This window comes from Mustelus asterias, chromosome 26 (assembly GCF_964213995.1).
Source record: "Mustelus asterias chromosome 26, sMusAst1.hap1.1, whole genome shotgun sequence".
Classification (NCBI taxonomy): Eukaryota; Metazoa; Chordata; class Chondrichthyes; order Carcharhiniformes; family Triakidae; genus Mustelus; species Mustelus asterias.
Genome location: NC_135826.1, coordinates 4440606 through 4459155, shown reverse-complemented (window position 1 = coordinate 4459155; position 18550 = coordinate 4440606). Strand labels below are relative to the sequence as shown.

General features: G+C 43.9%; 1 protein-coding gene across 1 annotated transcript in view; it reads right to left on the bottom strand.

The window, feature by feature from the left end:
- Positions 1-682: 682 nt before the first annotated feature.
- Positions 683-18550, bottom strand: part of LOC144479380 (cation channel sperm-associated auxiliary subunit delta-like) — a 145306-nt gene continuing 127438 nt past the window's right edge. Inside the window, exons 12-14 of the mRNA XM_078198000.1 lie at positions 17559-17648; positions 6443-6501; positions 683-791 (exon numbers count right to left, since the gene is read on the bottom strand). Of these exons, the coding sequence (XP_078054126.1) occupies positions 683-791; positions 6443-6501; positions 17559-17648 (258 nt within the window). The remainder of the gene's footprint in view (positions 792-6442; positions 6502-17558; positions 17649-18550) is intronic.

Genomic DNA, 18550 nt, shown 5'->3' with positions numbered 1-18550 from the left:
CTTGAAGGGTCAAGACTTCGATGTCCCCGGTCTGCTTTGGGTCACTGGAGGTGTTGGGGTCACAGGAAGAGGGTATTGGGGTCAGCTGGAAACTCTTGGAGTCACCTGGGTAGATGGCCCCGGGATGTCCAGATGCTACCCCCTCCCCTTTCTAGGAGCATCCAAGGACCCCTGACTGATTCCTTGATGAGAGGGGAAAGATGGAGTGAGTCTGTGTTGCCCCACCCTGCTCTTGTGTAGCCAGTGATGGATGCCACAAATGCCTACACCAATGATGTGCAGTGCAGGATCTATGTCCTGGACCAGATCTCCATGACGGTTGTCATCCTACTAGTGTTTGCTTAGGTGTATTGGCATGCTGGCATTATAAACTCAGATTGAACAGATAGACATCTCCATTGTTCACTTTGATCTGTGTTTAACAGCTGACAACTCTTTCTGATATTCTCTTGTTTGTTGCTGAATCTCCAACAACTGAGGAAGGACCAAGTCTGAAGGCTCATCATCAGACCTGAACTCCATAAAATCATGGCCTCCAGTAGTCCTCTGAGTGCCAGATACTTGGACGCCACATCCTCCATCTGCTTGTGTGCTGTACTTACCATATTGTGACCCCGAGGCTACTCTACACTAGGTCCTGTTAAAGTGTGTGTTTCTGTGCTGGTGGAGGGTGTGGGGAGCACTATGGTGGATTTTTAATGGTGCTGTCCACTTCTTCCACCTTTGATATGTCTTCAGGGCCGGAGATGTTGCCAAGCTGGATGATGTTCTCAGACACTTTCCAGAGGCGCCTATGAAAGAAAATCGAGATTATTTAAGCATGGCAAGTGATTGGAAAATAGCAGAATGAACTCTCAGCATGGTTTTCTCAGGGATGAACTGGTGCAGAATTATTACTTGGGTTAGCACTGCCCATGTCACCATTGCCACGTAAACGATTCCTGTCCTCTCTGATCAGTGTGATAGCATGTTCCTCATATGGAGTGAGGGCTTTAATTTCAGCCATCCCACCACGTCCTGGGCTAAGACCTCTTCTTCCTATTGTGTGCAAGCTTGTCATGTGTTAGGAATTAGAAGTAGTTTTAGATAATTATATTTGTTTTTGTGTGTTGGGCATAACCTATAGCTTTAAATTTAACTTCAATTTGTGTTTCGGCTTTTGTGTGTGAAGAAAGGGTTGAGAACATCAGTGTAGTTTCACTTTAATCTTTGCTTGCATTGTAATGAGGTTTTTTACAACTCCAAAACAAACACAGGATGTAAAATACTGGGCTGTTGGCTAGCAACCAAGGTCCCCACAGAAAAGCAAAGGTAGTTAGTTCAGTTAAGAAGGTCAGTGCTATTGGATTGCCTGTACAAGCAGGACATTACAAGCGAACAGAAAGCAAGTCACAAAACAAAAGAACAGAATAGTCCCAGAAACCAAGGAATGGGATAGAAGGAAGTTCCAGAAAAGACTGAAGTCAAGGAGCAAAGAACATGGATTTGGAAAATATGTCCTATTCAGGAAACACAAACAGAAATTACTGGAAAATCGCAGCAGTTCTGACAGCATCTGTGGAGAGCGAACAGAGCTAACATTTCATGTCTGGAAAACCCTGGAAGACAGAGCTGCTCTGATGAAGAGTCATCCAGACTTGAAATATTAGCTCTGTTCTCTCTTCACAGATGTTGTCAGACTTGCTGAGATTTTCAGCATTTTCTGTTTTTGTTTCAGATTCCAGTATCCGCAGTAATTTGCTTTTACCTATTCAGGGAAGTTGAGAGTGAGGACCAGAAAGGCTCCCAGTTAAAGGCTGAGTTGCAAGGCACAGACCTGGGAGTGTCAGCTTGCGAGAGATACACATACATTGCCTCCTCTCCACACACAGACTCCCCCTCCGTACACACTGCCTGCTCCTCCACACACACAAACCTGCCTCCTCCACCAATCATACACATGTCTCCCTCCACCACTACATACACACTGCCCTCTCCTCCACACACACTACCCCTTTTCCATAGATACTGCTACCCGTCCTCCACCCCACCCCCCCCAACTCCTTTACATACACACACACACACATACTCACCAGGATTAGGTCACCAGGTCCCTCATGGGAGCTGCAAAAAATCTCTAACCAATCCCATTGAAAAAAGAACCTCTTTAAGCCCATTGCCAAAGGCCATTCCTGGTTCCCCTGAGGCCTATCTGAGTCCAGCACAACTAGGGCAGGATCTTCGCAGTCTGTCTGAGGCCCCTTGAGCTCCATTCAACTTCCTCCACTCTCAACCCCACTTCTGCCTTGGAGTAAATTAAACATGATGCTATCTGATGACGCCAGGGTCTGGCTGGGCCACATCCAATCATCATTTCAATCTGCATTGGCCTGTTGCAGCTTCTCTGAGCTCCCCATGTTGCAACCAATCATTCAAAGTTATCTGGCAACTGACTGTATTTGGCTTCCCCGGTCACAGGTTGGTTCATCCCTGCATTGCCTGCTAATTAACTCATCAGAGAGCCTATGAATAGCCAAAAGCATGGGTAAACAAGACTGGAATTGGATGATCAGGCTTGCAGCATGTTTCAAAATTACATCCTCTTCAATTACAGCTGTCTTCAATGGCTGCGTCCAACTAAGTAGTGGGCCATATCAAAGAGCTTGGGGACAACATTGGATATGCCTGGTCTAGATGCTGTCTCCAATGTCAAACCCGTGCCCTTTCTAGCCCGTGCCCTCGTGTTTGGCACCATCTAGCCCCCCACTTTCCCAAGCTCCAGGCTGATGTCTTGACAGCGCAATGAGAAATTTCGAAACTGGGAATGACAGTGGCTCAGCTGCCCATTGACTATAGTTAAGATAATTAACTGGTCTAGTAATAACAATTTTGCACCTCCGTTGACATTCTACAAGCGTTGAAACTGTCCCCTGCCACATGAGGAGACTGCCAGGGTCACCAAGTTGGCCTGTCAGTGACATCCTGGGGCTGCTTTCTTTCTAAATGCATGAGAACACAAAAAAAAGTCCCCTGGGGAACAAAAACACATGAGGCTCTGACACCAGCATTGAAGGATTCAACTTTCCAATCACCAGGGCTTGTCTACTTGACCCCGGGCATACGAGAGAATTTTTTCTAAGTCCTTCAAGGGCACCTTATTTTGAAAGGTCCCTCTCTTTCTCCTTTCAGCTTCAACTGCTGTCAACTTTGCAGCTCTCTGGGCAACAGCTCTGAGAAGCAGACAGTCATCCTTAATAGGCAAAGAAGTGGCAAATGGAATACAATATGGAAAAGTGTGAGGTTATGCACTTTGGAAGGAGAAATGGAGGCATAGACTATTTTCTAAATGGGGAAATGCTTAGGAAATCAGAAGCATAAAGGGACTTGGGAATCTTTGTTCAAGGTTCTCTTAAGGTTAACGTGCAGGTTCAGTCAGCAGTTAGTAAGGCAAATGCAATGTTAGCATTCATGTCGAGAGGGCTAGAATACAAGAGCAGGGATGTACTTCTGAAGCTGTATAAGGCTCTGGTTAGACCCCATTTGGAGTATTGTGAACAGTTTTGGGCCCCATGTCTAAGGAAGGATGTGCTGGCCTTGGAAAGGGCCCAGAGGAAGTTCACAAGAATGATCCCTGGAATGAAGAGCTTGTCATATGAGGAACGGTTGAGGAGTTCGTACTCTGTTAGAGGACTGTACTCGTTGGAGTTTAGAAGGATAAGGGGGTGATCTCATTGAAACTTACAGGATACTGCGAGGCCTGGATAAAGTGGATGTGGAGAGGATGTTTCCACTTGTAGAAAAAACTAGAACCAGAGGCACAACTTCAGACTAAAGGGATGATCCTTTAAAACAGAGATGGGGAGGAATTTCTTCAGTCAGAAAGTGGTGAACCTATGAAACTCTTTGCTGCAGAAGGCTGTGGAGACCAGGTCATTGAGTGTCTTTAAGGCAGAGATATATGGGTTCTTGATTAATAAGGGGATCAGGGGTTATGGGGGAAAGACAGAATGGGGATGAGAAAAATAACAGCCATGATTGAATGGCGGAACAATGGGGCAAGTGGCCTAATTCTGCTCCTATATCTTATGTTCTATAGGATGGTGGTTCTGTTGACAGCCTCTTAATCAACAGCTGTCGGTAAAATCCCAGTTATGGAACCCATGCATGCTCATAAAATTCTGGCTAATAGCTTTAATTTGCATCAGTCATCCATTCTACCTCTCGTTGAACCATGAATGAGTACAAGGGTGGCTCCTTGAGATGAAGGTTTCTCACCACAGGTTTGGTTTGTAATTCCTATGTGCCATCCACATACACCTTATGAACCCTTACGCTTCTGAAAGTGCTATTGTTGAGCAGGACTAAAAGGATTATAACAACAATTCTGATGCTTTGGTGAGTCTGGGAATATCCTCCAATACAGCCTAGGCAGAATTCACAGAGCATCATGCTGTTCACAAAGTTGCTGTGAAGCATAGAGCTTCTGGGCCTCAGTCTGCTGAGAGGGAAGACATAGATCATGATGTTGAGGATGTTGGGGGACAGCAAATTACCACACCTATCCAGCTATATTTCTTTTTAATTCATTCAAGGGATGTGGGCTTCACTGGCCAGTCCAGAATTCATTGTCATCCCTAATTGCGGAGAAGTGTGAGGTAATTCACTTTGGTAGGAATAACAGATGTGTTGAGTATAGGGCTAACGGGAGGACTTTGAATAGTGTGGAGGAGCAGAGGGATCTAGGTGTATGTGTGCATAGATCCCTGAAAGTTGGGAATCAAGTAGATAAGGTTGTTAAGAAGGCATATGGTGTCTTGGCGTTTATTGGTAGGGGGATTGAATTTAGGAGTCGTAGCGTTATGTTGCAACTGTACACAACTCTGGTGCGGCCGCACTTGGAGTACTGTGTGCAGTTCTGGTCCCCACATTACAGGAAGGATGTGGAGGCTTTGGAGAGGGTGCAGAGGAGGTTTACCAGGATGTTGCCTGGTATGGAGGGGAGATCCTATGAGGAGAGGCTGAGGGATTTGGGATTGTTTTCGCTGGAAAGGCGGCGGCTAAGAGGGGGTCTTATTGAAACATATAAGATGATTAGAGGTTTAGATAGGGTGGATAGTGATAGCCTTTTTCCTCTGATGGAGAAATCCAGCACGAGGGGGCATGGCTTTAAATTGAGGGGGGGTAGTTATAGAACCGATGTCAGGGGTAGGTTCTTTACCCAGAGGGTGGTGAGGGATTGGAATGCCCTGCCAGCATCAGTTGTAAATGCGCCTAGTTTGGGGGCGTTTAAGAGATCCGTAGATAGGTTCATGGACGAAAAGAAATTGGTTTAGGTTGGAGGGTCACAGTTTTTTTTTTTAACTGGTCGGTGCAACATCGTGGGCCGAAGGGCCTGTTCTGCGCTGTAATGTTCTATGTTCTAATTGACCTTGAGTAGGTGGTGGTGAGCTGCCTTCTTGAACTGCTACACTCCATGTGGTGGAAGTACCCATAGTGCTGTTAGAGAGGGAGTTCCAGGACTTTGACCTAGTGACAGGGAAGGAATGGTGATATATTTCCAACTCAGGATGGTGAGTGACTTGGAGGGGAACTTCAAGGTAATGGTGTTCTCATATATCTGCTGCCCTTGTCCTTCAAGATGGTAGCAGTTGTGGGTTTGTATGGTGTTGTCTAAGGATCCTATGTTGGGATATGAACTACAGAGCTCTTACAGAATAATTCAATGTATCTTACAGCCAATTGATCTATGTTTTGAAGTACAGTCATTTCTGTAATGTATACATACACATTTGTACACAGTAAAGTCCCACAAAAAGCAAATAAATGAATAACCATGTAAGCTGTTTTTGAGGTGACAGTTGCAGAATGAATGTTAGACAAGACACAAGGGCAGCTCTGTTGTTCTCCCAACAGATCTTTTGGGCGTGATTTTCCCACCCTGCTATGCTGGCTGAGTAGCATAGCGGGGCAGGAAATTTAAATAGGAGATCAAAATCAGCCTTGCACCAGGCAACAGCCTGGCACCATGGCACTGCCCACTGGTCACCCTTGCACTGCCAGCCTGGCACACTGGCAGTGCCCACTGGGCATCAGTTGTGCCAAGGGGACAGGGGCTGAGGGGGCAATGTCTCACATGGCGGGGCCAGACAGGGTGAAGTTTGGAAGGGAGGGAAGGGAAGGAGGAAACTCTGCATCTGGGGGGCGGTGGTTAATGTGGGATCGGGGATCAGGGCTGGCCAGCAGGAGACCAGGGCCGTTCTACCTTTCTTAGTGAAAATTACAAAAAAAAACTTTACAATTAATGATCTCAAGACTGGCAAATTATAGTGATGCATACAGTAGGGGCTATAACCAGTAAAGCAAAACAATTATATTAACTTTAGTCTACAGAACTAGAGGCATTGTTTTCCCTATCACCACGCTTGGCAAAGGAACCAAAATTACAAGTATGAATTCTGCATACCTTTCCTGAAGGTAATAGTCTACTGTTTCAGAAGTTGGAAGCAGTGTTAGAAAGATATCCTGATGTGAATAAAATAAACAAAAAGAGAGCAATCTGTATTAAAAACATTTATATGGTGGCTCTACAGGCATGAAAACACTTTGTTTGAGGGCACTTGAAATTTTCTCAAAGGCTACTTTTTAGTTTTAGGATGACTTTTTGGTTTTATTGAGTTCCTTTTACATTTTCACGAGAAGTTCAGGATACTAATCTTCCTTAGTTCCTTAGAATTCAAATTTGAGAGAAAATACTAAGTGCAATTTATAATAAACTAAGGCCAGATTTGTCTCAAATTCCAACTATTTGATGCAATGAAACAAAATTGCAGGCCTATAGAAAAAGAGTATGAGTGTAAATCCACAGAAGTTTTTACATAAGGAATGAGATTCAATGTTGTAATCTACTCAAGACTTTCAACCATAACCCAACTAAGTTTCACCCACAATTTAGATGAGTGCTCACTGTGCAGGATAAATGATCTCCTTGAAACTCAATTTAAGTTTATTTATTAGCATCGAAAGTTGGCTTACATTAACACTGCAATGAAGTTAATGTGAAAATCCCCTAGTCGCCACACTCCTGCGCCTGTTCGGGTATACTGAGGGAGAATTTAGCATGGCCAATGCACCTAACCAGCACGTCTTTCGGACTGTGGGAAGAAACCGGAGCACCCGGAGGAAACCCACGCAGACACAGGAGAACATGCAGACTCCGCACAAACAGTGACCCAAGCCAGGAATCGAACCAAGGTCCCTGGTGCTGTGAGGCAGGTGTGCTAACCACTGTGCCACCCAATTCTGGCAATGTACAGAAATTCAGAAATGTACATTTCAGGTTTATGACATCTTGTTAGAAAAACTAGTTCAAAGTAGCAAGTTACTGAACAGGATGTAATAGAACAGAACCACAAGATAATGCTCTACCTTTTCTCTCCACCCACTACTAGAATGTGAGCCATACATACAAGGTAGGATTTTACCATTTTCTATCTAAGTGCTGGATGGACTTGAAACTGGGAAAGTTTCAGATCCGTCTTTGGGGCATGTCTTTAGGCCTCACCATACGCACTCTGCCTGCAAAATTCTGAGCGAGCCTGAAGCTTGCTGTAGAAGCCTGTGGGTGAGGCTTAACGTGCCTGAAAGCCTGCAGAGGGAGGTAATGCGCATTTGCAGGTCTCTGATGCTGCACATGCGCATTAGCCATAGCAGGGTCTGACAGACAAAGAGGGAATTGTCAGGCCCCTGCGGGTGCAGGCAGCCTGATGTAGCTCTCCCCTCCCTGCAATCGCGGGGGCCCACAGCCCGAGATACAGCCCCCACCAACTCCCCACTGTCACCCAGACCGATCGTGGCCCCGCTGTCCTCCCCCCACCAATCGCTGCTGCAGCGGGCCCCCTCTCTCTCCCTCCCCCACCAACCGCTGCAGAGTGACAACGGGCCTCCTGCCCAATTAGCCCCGCCCTTAACACTGCCCGGCGTGCATTGCCCAGGTGCCAGACTGGCATCACCCAGGTGCCAGGATGGCATTGCCAGTTTGGCACTGCCCAAGGGGCACCCCCCCTTGCTCTCAGCCTCCCTGGGAGGCTTCAATGGCCTCCAGTTCCACCAGCGAGTCAATTTCTCCTCGTTCATGGGGAGCATGTCTATTCCTCGCCATCGAGAACCTTTCCCGGTGAGGTCATGGGGTGGGGCGGGGGGGTGCGTCGCGAGCCTGGACAATTAAGCGCCGGGCTCGCTAATGACATGTAAATGTTTCTTTAAATAAATTTCAATACATTAACCAGTTTCTCACCCATTTCCGGCGAGAGGCTGACCGTGCTGGAAATCCGGCACTCGTAAAATGGTGCCGGTCGCAAAAACCAGTGCCAATTGCACTAATCGCTTTACAACCGCATCGTGTCCAAAAACAGGTGCAACACGATGGTAAAATCGCCCCCAGAGTCTGGATAGCAGCCCAGTGCTGGCTGCTCCCAAGTCACAATTAAAGCCCAGTTGAAGCCTTGTCCAGACACAGTTATAGGCAGATCATCCAGGACCTGGAGTCTATCAAGAAGTGGCCTCTTCAGCCATCAGTAAAAATGTACAATATGAAGACACCCCATCTGAAATTGATTTTTCGCTGCATGTTTTTCATCTTTCGTAGATGGAAGGGCACTGAGAATAGCCTGTTGATCACAGCTTCTTCCTGTGTATCTGTATTTATTTTTATATATTCTTTCATAGGACTTGGGTGTTGCTGGCTAGACCAACATGTATGGCCCATCCCTAATTGTCCTTGGTGACGGTGAGCTATCTTCTTGAACCTCTGCAGTTCAAGTGATGCTGACCTTGAAAAAAGCTAACCTATCACATTTAGATACTCACACACAAAAAGACAGGAAGTTAAAATCACAGAATCTACTTATTTCCATTAAAAATTTGAGAAAATGAAATCAACAACCATGATTTTATTAAACTAAAATAAAGATAAAAAAACTATTTAAAACAAACAAAAAATGAATTTGAACATTTGCAGGGTATTTTTTTACTTTATGGAGAAATTTGACATTCCACAAATATATAATTCGTTTTTTGAGTTATAGAAGTTGAAATTATTATTGAAATCGTTTAATAAGGCATGAAATTTTCAAGTGCTTTTCCAACAGGGCTAACAGTATGTTATGGAATCAAAGATGCTACATAAGATAAAGATGCACAGTGTTATAGATAATGTATTAGCATGGGGAGAGAATTGGTTAACTAACAGAAAACAAAGAGTGGGGGTAAATGGGTGTTTTTCTGGTTGGCGATCAGTGACTAGTGGTGTACCTCAGGGATCAGTATTGGGACCGCAATTGTTTACGATTTACATAGATGGTTTGGAGTTGGGGACCAAGCGTAGTGTGTCAAAATTCGCAGATGACACTAAGATGGGTGGAAGAGCAAAGTGTGCAGAGGACGCTGAAAGTCTGCAAAGGGATATAGATAGTCTGAGTGAGTGGGCGGGGGTCTGACAGATGGAGTACAATGTTGGTAAATGTGAGGTCATCCATTTTGGTAGGAATAACAGCAAAATGGACTATTATTTAAACGGTAAAAAATTGCAGCATGCTGCTGTGCAGAGGGGCCTGGGTGTCCTTGTGCAGGAATCGCAAGGAGTTGGTTTGCAGGTGCAGCAGGTAATTAAGAAGATAAATGGAATTTTGTCCTTCAATGCTAGAGCTATGGAGTTTAAAAACAGCGAGATTATGTTGCAGCTGTACAAGATGCTGGTGAGGCCAAACCTGGAGTACTGTGTACAGTTTTGGTCTCCTTATTTGAGAAAGGATGTACTGGCACTGGAGGGGGTGCAGAGGAGATTCACGAGATTGATTCCAGAGTTGAGAGGGTTGGCTAATGAGGAGATACTGAGTAGACTGGGTTATACTCACTGGAATTCAGAAGAATGAGGGGAGATCTTATAGAAACATATAAGATTATGAAGGGAAGAGATAAGATAGAAGCAGGGAAGTTGTTTCCATTGGGGGTGAAACTAGAACTAGGGGGCATAGCCTCAAAACAAGAGGAAGAAGATTTAGGACTGAGTTGAGGAGGAACTTCTTCACACAAAGGGTTGTGAATCTGTGGAATTCCCTGCCCAGTGAAGCAGTTGAGGCTACCTCATTGAATGTTTTTAAGGCAAGAATAGATAAATTTTAGAACAGTAAAGGAATTAAGGGTTATGGTGAGTGGGCGGGTAAGTGGAGCTGAGTCCACAAAAAGATCAGCCATGATCTTATTGAGTGGCGGAGCAGGCTCGAGGGGCCAGAAGGCCTACTCCTGCTCCTAGTTCTTATGTTCTTATAGAATGGTACAGAACAGAAGAAGGCATTTGATCCATCATGTCTGTGTCAGCTCTTTGCAAAAGCAAATTAACTAGTCCACTGGCTTGCTCTACTGGATGTATCCCTTTGCCATCTACTTGGTAGACTAAATAGGATACTTCAGCCACTTTGAAGATGCATTTCTCCCTCTTCATGTGAACTCCCACTCTTCAATTCTGGGCATGTAGTACCTATCAAATTTGGAGACTGTTAATTTATCGTCTCCACAAAGACGAACAGATTTGTCGGGTATAAGAATAGGGATTACAGGTGCAGCCCACTCTGCAAATTGCATGGGCCATATTATATCTAAACTTTCAAGACACTCTAGTTCAGTTTCCATTTTCTCCAGCATGGAGTATGGGACTGGTCTTGCTCTGAAATACCTAGTTGTAACATCGGGGTCAGTGTAGATCTTGGAATTGGCCCTTTTATTTTTCCTAAGCCTTCCTGGAAAACTCCAGGGTATCTACTAATAACTTTGTACAGACCCCCATGCCTGACCTGAAGATCTCCAACCAGTTCAGCCAGATCGGCTGGAGCCAATCTCTCCCTATAAGGCTCGATCCTTGCCCCTGTATAATAAGGAGTGGGAGACAAGTTGATTGCTGCCTGTACTTTACTGGGCCATTGTGGGGTGCCTTTTATTTAGAAAGGTTCCCCTGTGTGGGCCAGGCTAGTCTGGCCTTCGTGCCTTCTAAAGTTAGGAGATGGATGCCAGATTGGAGGCGCTTATATGTTTGTTCTCCGATAATGGAGAGTCTCATGTCCACCTCCAGCTTCAAGGGATGGCCATTCACCAGTAATTCTATATTATTGGGACAACTTTTGTTGTGATGATACGATTCAGTTGTAATATCCCCATCTCTGGAAAAGGGGATAGTTGCCTGGTATGGTCAGGTACTGGTCTTGGCTGTTTCACGAGGAAGCACATGTTTTGCCTGTTTCTGAAACTTCATCTTGGCTGTGTCCTTTGACAGTGCTTGCAATAATCCGTCGTCTGGCAACTGCACCTTTCTGAATTATGTTTTCTAATACTCTTGGAGTCATCCCTTGACTATTGGGTTCTATCGATGATAGTGGTGATATTAGAGTTCCTATATTGTGAGGAACTCTTTAACACCTGATTTACACGAACATTCTCCATTGAGGACTGATTACTTGAAGTCCCTCTGCCTAGTTGGAGAACGTTGCTGCCTGATGCCCCCTGTAGTCCCTGAGCCCCTTTTTCTGCATTCTCAAGTGATAAGTCTATTTCAATGGCCTTTTTTAAATTCAAATTAGATTCTGCCAACAGCTTCTTTTGGGTGGTTAGGTCATTTATGCTACATACCAATCATAACACTTATCAAATGCCTTCTAGAAGTCCAGATACGCTACATCTACAGGAGCCCCATTAGAACTTTGCTCATTACATTATATTAACAATTTGGAAGAAGGAACTGAAGGCACTGTTGCTAGGTTTGAGATGATACAAAAATATGTAGAGGAACAGGTAGTATTGAGGAAGCTGGGGGGCTGCAGAAGGGCCTGGACAGGTTAGGAGAGGGGGAAAAAAGTGGCAGATGGAATACAATGTGGAAAAATGTGAGGTTGTGCACTTTGGAAGGAGGAATGGAGGCATAGACTATTTTCTAAATGGGGAAATGTTTAGGAAATCAGAAACACAAAGGGACTTGGGAATCTGAACGTGCAGGTTCAGTTGGCAGTTAGGAAGGCAAATGCAATGTTAGCATTCATGTCGAGAGGGCTAGAATACAAGAGCAGAAGTGTACTTCTGAGGCTGTATAAGGCTCTGGTCAATACTCCATTTGGAGTATTGTGAGCAGTTTTGGGTCCCGTATCTAAGGAAGGATGTGCTGGCCTTGGAAAGGGTCCAGAGGAAATTCACAAGAATATTCCCTGGAATGAAAAGCTTGTCATATGAGGAACGGTTGAGGACTCTGGGTCTGTACTCGTTGGAGTTTAGAAGGATGAGGGGGGGATCTTATTGAAACTTACAGGATACTGCGACTACTGTTATATATTTAAGTGGTTGCATGATTGCTTTAAGAGTCAGTCATCTGATTTGATGGTGATGTCATTGGGGTGTTTCACAGCCTCCTGTTTTAGTTTCTTCCTCTGTGCTCTACACACAACTCCAGCAATAAGCATGTTGTTGTTATTTTGAATCTACCTGTGCAAATCACATCTTTTTCTTTTCGCTTAAAGCACACAACCACGAACATATTTAGGGCATTAAAAAAAGAAAATTGGCATAGAGTCAGGATTTTGTTTCATTGAGAACGTCAAGAGAAGATCCTAGGTAGAAAAATAACATTGTGGATGCTCACACTTCAAATATTACAAGACTGTGGAAAATCAACAACATGATCAAAGATTGAAATGTCAGGGAAGGGAGACCAAGTAAGAAAAAAAAAGGAAGCAAACTACTGAGTTTCTTACCGGAAAAGAAAATCGGGTAAATGCCTCTAAGCTGCGCACATGTTGCAGTGTGTAGTGGTAGAGCAGGAGACTCACTACGCAGTTGAAAAATGGTGGAAGCTCTCTGTGTGGTTTTAAAAGAGGGGATTTTTCTGATCACAAGAGGGTGAGATTCCAGGCAGCATCTGACATATTTGAAAAGAAGGGATGCTTTGCTCTGTGCCTTGGCCGTATGGGAATAAAATACATCAAGTCAACGATCTCCAGGGTAAAAAGGGGGGTACTGGGAAGACAGTAAAAAATATATACTGAGCAGTCTCGAGTTGCTGGTGCTTGCAAGAGAAATACTGTGTCAATAAGGCACCATGGATCCTTTCAATTAAGGAAATGAATCATTGAGTTCCTATGCAGACTGTTTTCAGTACTTTGTACAAGTGAATAACATTGAAGACAAGCTGCTCATACGAGCTTTTCTCAGTACAATAGGAAATAAAATCCTTCAATTTTCTCCAGAGCTTTGTTCATCCAGAAAAGCCAGGGACCAAAACTTACGGTCACTTAATAAAGTGCCTTGAAGGGCATTACTCTCCAAAACCACTGATCATCATGTAATGGACGGTGGCACAGTGGTTAGCACTGCTGCCTCACAGCACCAGGGACCTGGGTCCAATTCCCAGCTTGGGTCACTGTCTGTGTGGAGTTTGCACATTCTCCCCGTGTATGCATGGTTTCCTCTGGGTGCTCCGGTTTCCTCCCACAGTCCAAAGATTTGCCGGTTAGATGAATTGGCCATGCTAAATTGCCCGTTAATGTCAGAGGGACTAGCTAGGGTAAATGCATGGGGTTGTGGGGATGGGGCCCGGATGGGATTGTGGTCAGTGCAGACTTAATAGTCCGAATGGTCTCCTGCTGCACTGTAGGATTCTAAGGTTCAGGTTCCACTGAAGGAATCAAGTGGAAGGCAAAAGCATTGTTCAGATTGTGGCAACCTTTAAAAGGCTGGCACAGCATTGTGAACTTGGTGAGTCATTAGAAGTTACTCTTCGATATCATCTAGTTTGTGGTCTCCAACATGAAGCTATCCAAAGAAGATTGCTTACTGAACATGCTTTGGCTTTAAAGACAGCAGTAGAAATCATAGTGTCGATGGAACTGGCTGCTAGAAGCTTCACAATTTGATGTAGGAATGAAGATCCACAAGTTAGGAACTGCCCACAGGAAGTTAAAACAGCAACAAGCATGTCATGGATGTGCCAAAATGGGCCAGTGAGTAAATGCTGGAGCAAGGATAGTAAATCCAAAAATTGTGGCAAAATGGGTCACATTGCAAAAGCTTGAGTTGACCATCCAAGGTGTGTGTCTATTGGAGGGAATCACAGTGATCATTCTGCATGGAAGAGTTCTTAAAACAACTACATGATGGTCATCCTTGTATAATGCAGATGAAGGAATTAGCACATAGTTATCTATGGTGGCCAAGTATAGATGTTCAGCTTAAAGGAAAAGTGGGACAGTGTTAATCCTGTGCACAAATTAGAAATATACCATTGTCATCTCCTTTACACCCTTGGAGGTGGCCTAAAATGCCAAGACAATAATTGCATGTAGATTTTGCTGGTCTATTTGAGGGTTACATGTTTTTAGTCATAACTGATGCACACTCAAAGTGACCAGAAGTTGTTAACGTTAGATCTACTACATCTGAAAAACCATTAAAAAACTGGATGAAATTTTTGCAAGTTTTGATAAATCAGAACAGATTGTTCGTGATAATGATTCAGTTTACTTCACAAGAATTTGAGGATTATTTCAAAGTAAATTGTATTCAGCATATAAAATCCGCACTTTATCATACATCAACCAATGGAATCGCTGAAAGATTTGTACAACCCTTGAAACATTCTTTGAAAGCTTTAAGAGATCAAGATTCATTATCACGTCATCATAGAAACCCTACAGTACAGAAAGAGGCCATTCGGCCCATCGAGTCTGCACCGACCACAATCCCACCCAGGCCCTACCCCCATACCCCGACATATCTTACCCGCTAGTCTCTCTAATCTACACATCCCAGGACACTAAGGGGCAATTTTAGCATGGCCAATCAACCTAACCCGCACATCTTTGGACTCTCAGAATCTCATAGCATCTCATAGAAACACTGCTCATGTGGCTACCTAAAATTCATCTGCATTACTACTCTTAAAGAGAAAGTTGAGAACTATGTTTGATTTGTTATTACCTTCAGAAACCTCAGAGATAGTAGAACAACAACAACAATCTCAAGTTGCTAGACAAGAAATGAAGGCAAAACAACACTCATTTCAACAAGGAGATTGAATATTAGCAATGCCACTAGTGAGAAATGGACACCAGCTATAGTTTTAGCCAAACCAGATCCAATTTCTTACACGGTTTAAACTGAAGATGAACTAGTTGGTCTGGTCACTTTGAGTGTGCATCCGTTATGACTAGTTGATGATGCCATGCTGACCAATTGCTGTCATCTCAAAATGATTTCTCAGAATCATCTCCAGAAGTACCAACTTTTTTAGTGCCTAGTGTTGTGAATACTACTATGGAATATTTAGTTGAATCTGAGTTTAGTGAGGAGCTGAAGGAAATCAGCATTAAGAGAAATGGTTTGGGGGAAATTGAGGGGATTGAAGGTGGATAAATCTCCAGGTCCTGATAATCTTCATCCCAGAATACTTAAGGAAGTGGCCCTGGAAATAGTAGATCCATTGGTGGTTATTTTCTAAAATTCTTTGGATTCTGAAATAGTTCCTACAGATTGGAGGATAGCTAATGTAAGCCTGCCATTTAAAAAGGGAGGTAGAGAGAAAACAGGGAACTATAGACCATTGAGCCTAGCATCGGTACTGGGGAAGCAAGTTGCCTATTATCAAGGATTTCATAACTCAGCATTTGGGAGACAGTGGTATAATCAGACAAAGTCAGCATGGATTTACAAAAGGGAAATCAGACTTGACAAATGTATTGGAATTTTTTGAGGATGTAACTAGTAGAGTTGATCGAGGAGAACAAGTGGCTGTGGTTTATTTAGACTTTCAGAAGGCTTTCAACAAGGTCTCACATAACAGGCTGCACATGGGATTGCAGCTAATGTCTTGAGATGGATAGAAAGCTGGTTAGCAGATAGGAAGCAAAGAGTTGGCATAAATGGGTCTTTTTCTGATTGGCAGTCAGTGACTAGTGGGGTTCCGCAGGGATCTGTGCTAATCTGTCTTCCTATTAATACATTATATATTAATGATTTAGAAAAGGGAACTGAATGTATTATCTCCAAATCTGCAGATGATACAAAGTTGGGAGGGAGGGTGAGCTGTGAGGGGGATGCAGATGCTTCAGCGTGATTTGGACAGGCTAAATGTGTGGGCATTTGCATGGCAGATGCAGTATAATGTGGATAAATGTGAGGTTATCCACTTTGGTAGCAATAATAGAAAGACAGATTATTACTTGAATGGGTGTAAATTGAGAGAGGTGGATACTCAACAAGACCTTGGAGTCCTTGTGCATCAGTCGCCGAAAGTAAGCGCACAGGTACAGCAGGCAGTAAAGAAGGCAAATGGTATGTAGGCCTTCATAGCAAGAGGATTTGAATATAGGGATAGGGATGTTTTGCTGCAATTGTATAGCACGTTGGTGAAGCCACACCTGGAGTATTGTGTACAGTTTTGGTGTCCTTATCTGAGGAAGGATGTCCTTACTATAGAGGGAGTACAGTGAGGGTTGCCAGTCATATGAGGAGAGACTAAATCGATTAGAATTATATTCATTGAAGTTTAGAAGAGTGAGAGGGGATCTCATAGAAACTTGTAAAATTCTAACAGGGTTGGACAGGTAGATTCAGAAAGAATGTTCCCAATGGTGGGGGAGTCCAGAACTTGGGGTCATCGTTTGAGGATAAGGGGTAAGCCTTTTAAAACTGAGCCAAGGAGAAATTTCTTCACCCAGAGAATGGTGAATGTGTAGAATTCACTAGCGCAGAATGTAGTTGAGGCCAAAACATTGTCTGATTTCAAGAAGAAATTAGATATAGCTCTTGGGACTAAAGGGATCAAGGGATATGGGAGGAAGGGGGGACCAGGATATTGAATTTGATGATCAGCCATGATCATAATGAATGGCAGAGCAGCCTCGAAGGGCCAGATGACCTACTCCTGCTATTAGTTTCTATGTAAATGGGATAGGCACATGGAGCACACCAGGATGATAGGGAGTGGGATAGCTTGATCTTGGTTTCAGAAAGCTCGGCACAACATCGTGGGCCGAAGGGCCTGTTCTGTGCTGTACTGTTCTATGTTCTATGTAAATGAAGTGCCCTGCCATGATTTTTGCTGCTGGTGGGAATAGAAGATTCTGCCCAAGGTTTTGGGGAAGAGATGCAGGGTTATAAGGAAGATTACTTTTATGCAGCAAGTGGTAATAATCTGGAACCCATTGTCTACAAGCTTAGATAGAAGTGGTGAAGATCATTGATTTTAAAAGGAGTTTGGATAGGCACATGAGGGAAATAAACTTACAGGACTGTAAGGGTAAAGTAGGGAATGACCGATTGAATTACTCTACAGAGGTCTGACATAGCTTTGATGGTCCGAATGGCCTCTTCTGTGCTCTAATGTTTCATTATTCTGTAGAGATAAAAATAATTAAAGACAAAAACTGTGTTTACACTATTTTAGGTGAAATTCCTTTCTGTAATGTTTGGTGTTTGTTTTTGCCATGTTTAGCCCATGAGGGTCAGCTTTGCAAACATTAATTAGCAAAATATACAATTTCACTAACCATTTTGAACACCCAGTTATCATCAATAGTCTTTCCGAAAACATTAACTGTCGCTTGGAAACTCACTAAGTCAGGATTAGTTACCATAACCTGCAAGAAAAAAAAAATTCCGTTAAATTATTTTGTTTGGTATTTCAAAAAGCACTCCATGGCATTGGTGGGGGTTGAGCAAGCCCCAAAGTGAAAAACTGGTGGCTGAATGACTCTGCCCACTCCTGGCAGGATCCATGTGGCACACCTTGTCTGATACAGTGCTGGTGTTGATATATCATACATGCACCAAAAACATTTGGAATGGGCAGAAATAATACCAAAAAGCCTCCAATGCTGATTTGGCGCAGTCTGCCATTCTGGATAGTGCCCTTTTTTCATAGATAGATTTCATTGAATCCTACAGGACAGAAGGAGGCCAATCAGCCCATTGAGTCTGCACTGACTACAATCTCATCCAGGCCCTATCCCCATAACCCCATGCACTTACCCTAGCTAGTCCCCCAGACACTAAGGGGCAATTTAGAATGGCCAATCCTAACCCACACATCTTTGGACTCTATCACTGAAAGCTGAACATTTCATTAAGGATGGCTTTGGTACAATAGAGAGTTTACCTTAGTTCTGGAGAGCAAGGTGTAATAGAAGCATTGAAAATAGGTGCAGGATTAAGCCATTCGGCCCTTAGATCTTGCATCACGATTCAATATGATCATAGAAGAATCATAGAATCCCTACAGTGCAGAAGGAGGCCATTCGGCCCATCAGGCCTGCACCGACCACAATCCCACCCAGGCTTTATTTTCATAACCTTACATATTTACCCTGTTAATCCCCTGACACTGGGATCAATTTAGCATGGCCAATCAACCTAATCCGCACATCTTTGGATTGTGGGAGGAAACCAGAGCACCCAGAGGAAGCCCACACAGACATGGGGAGAAGGTGCAGACTCCGCACAGACAATGACCCAAGCTGGGAATCGAACCCAGGTCCCTGGC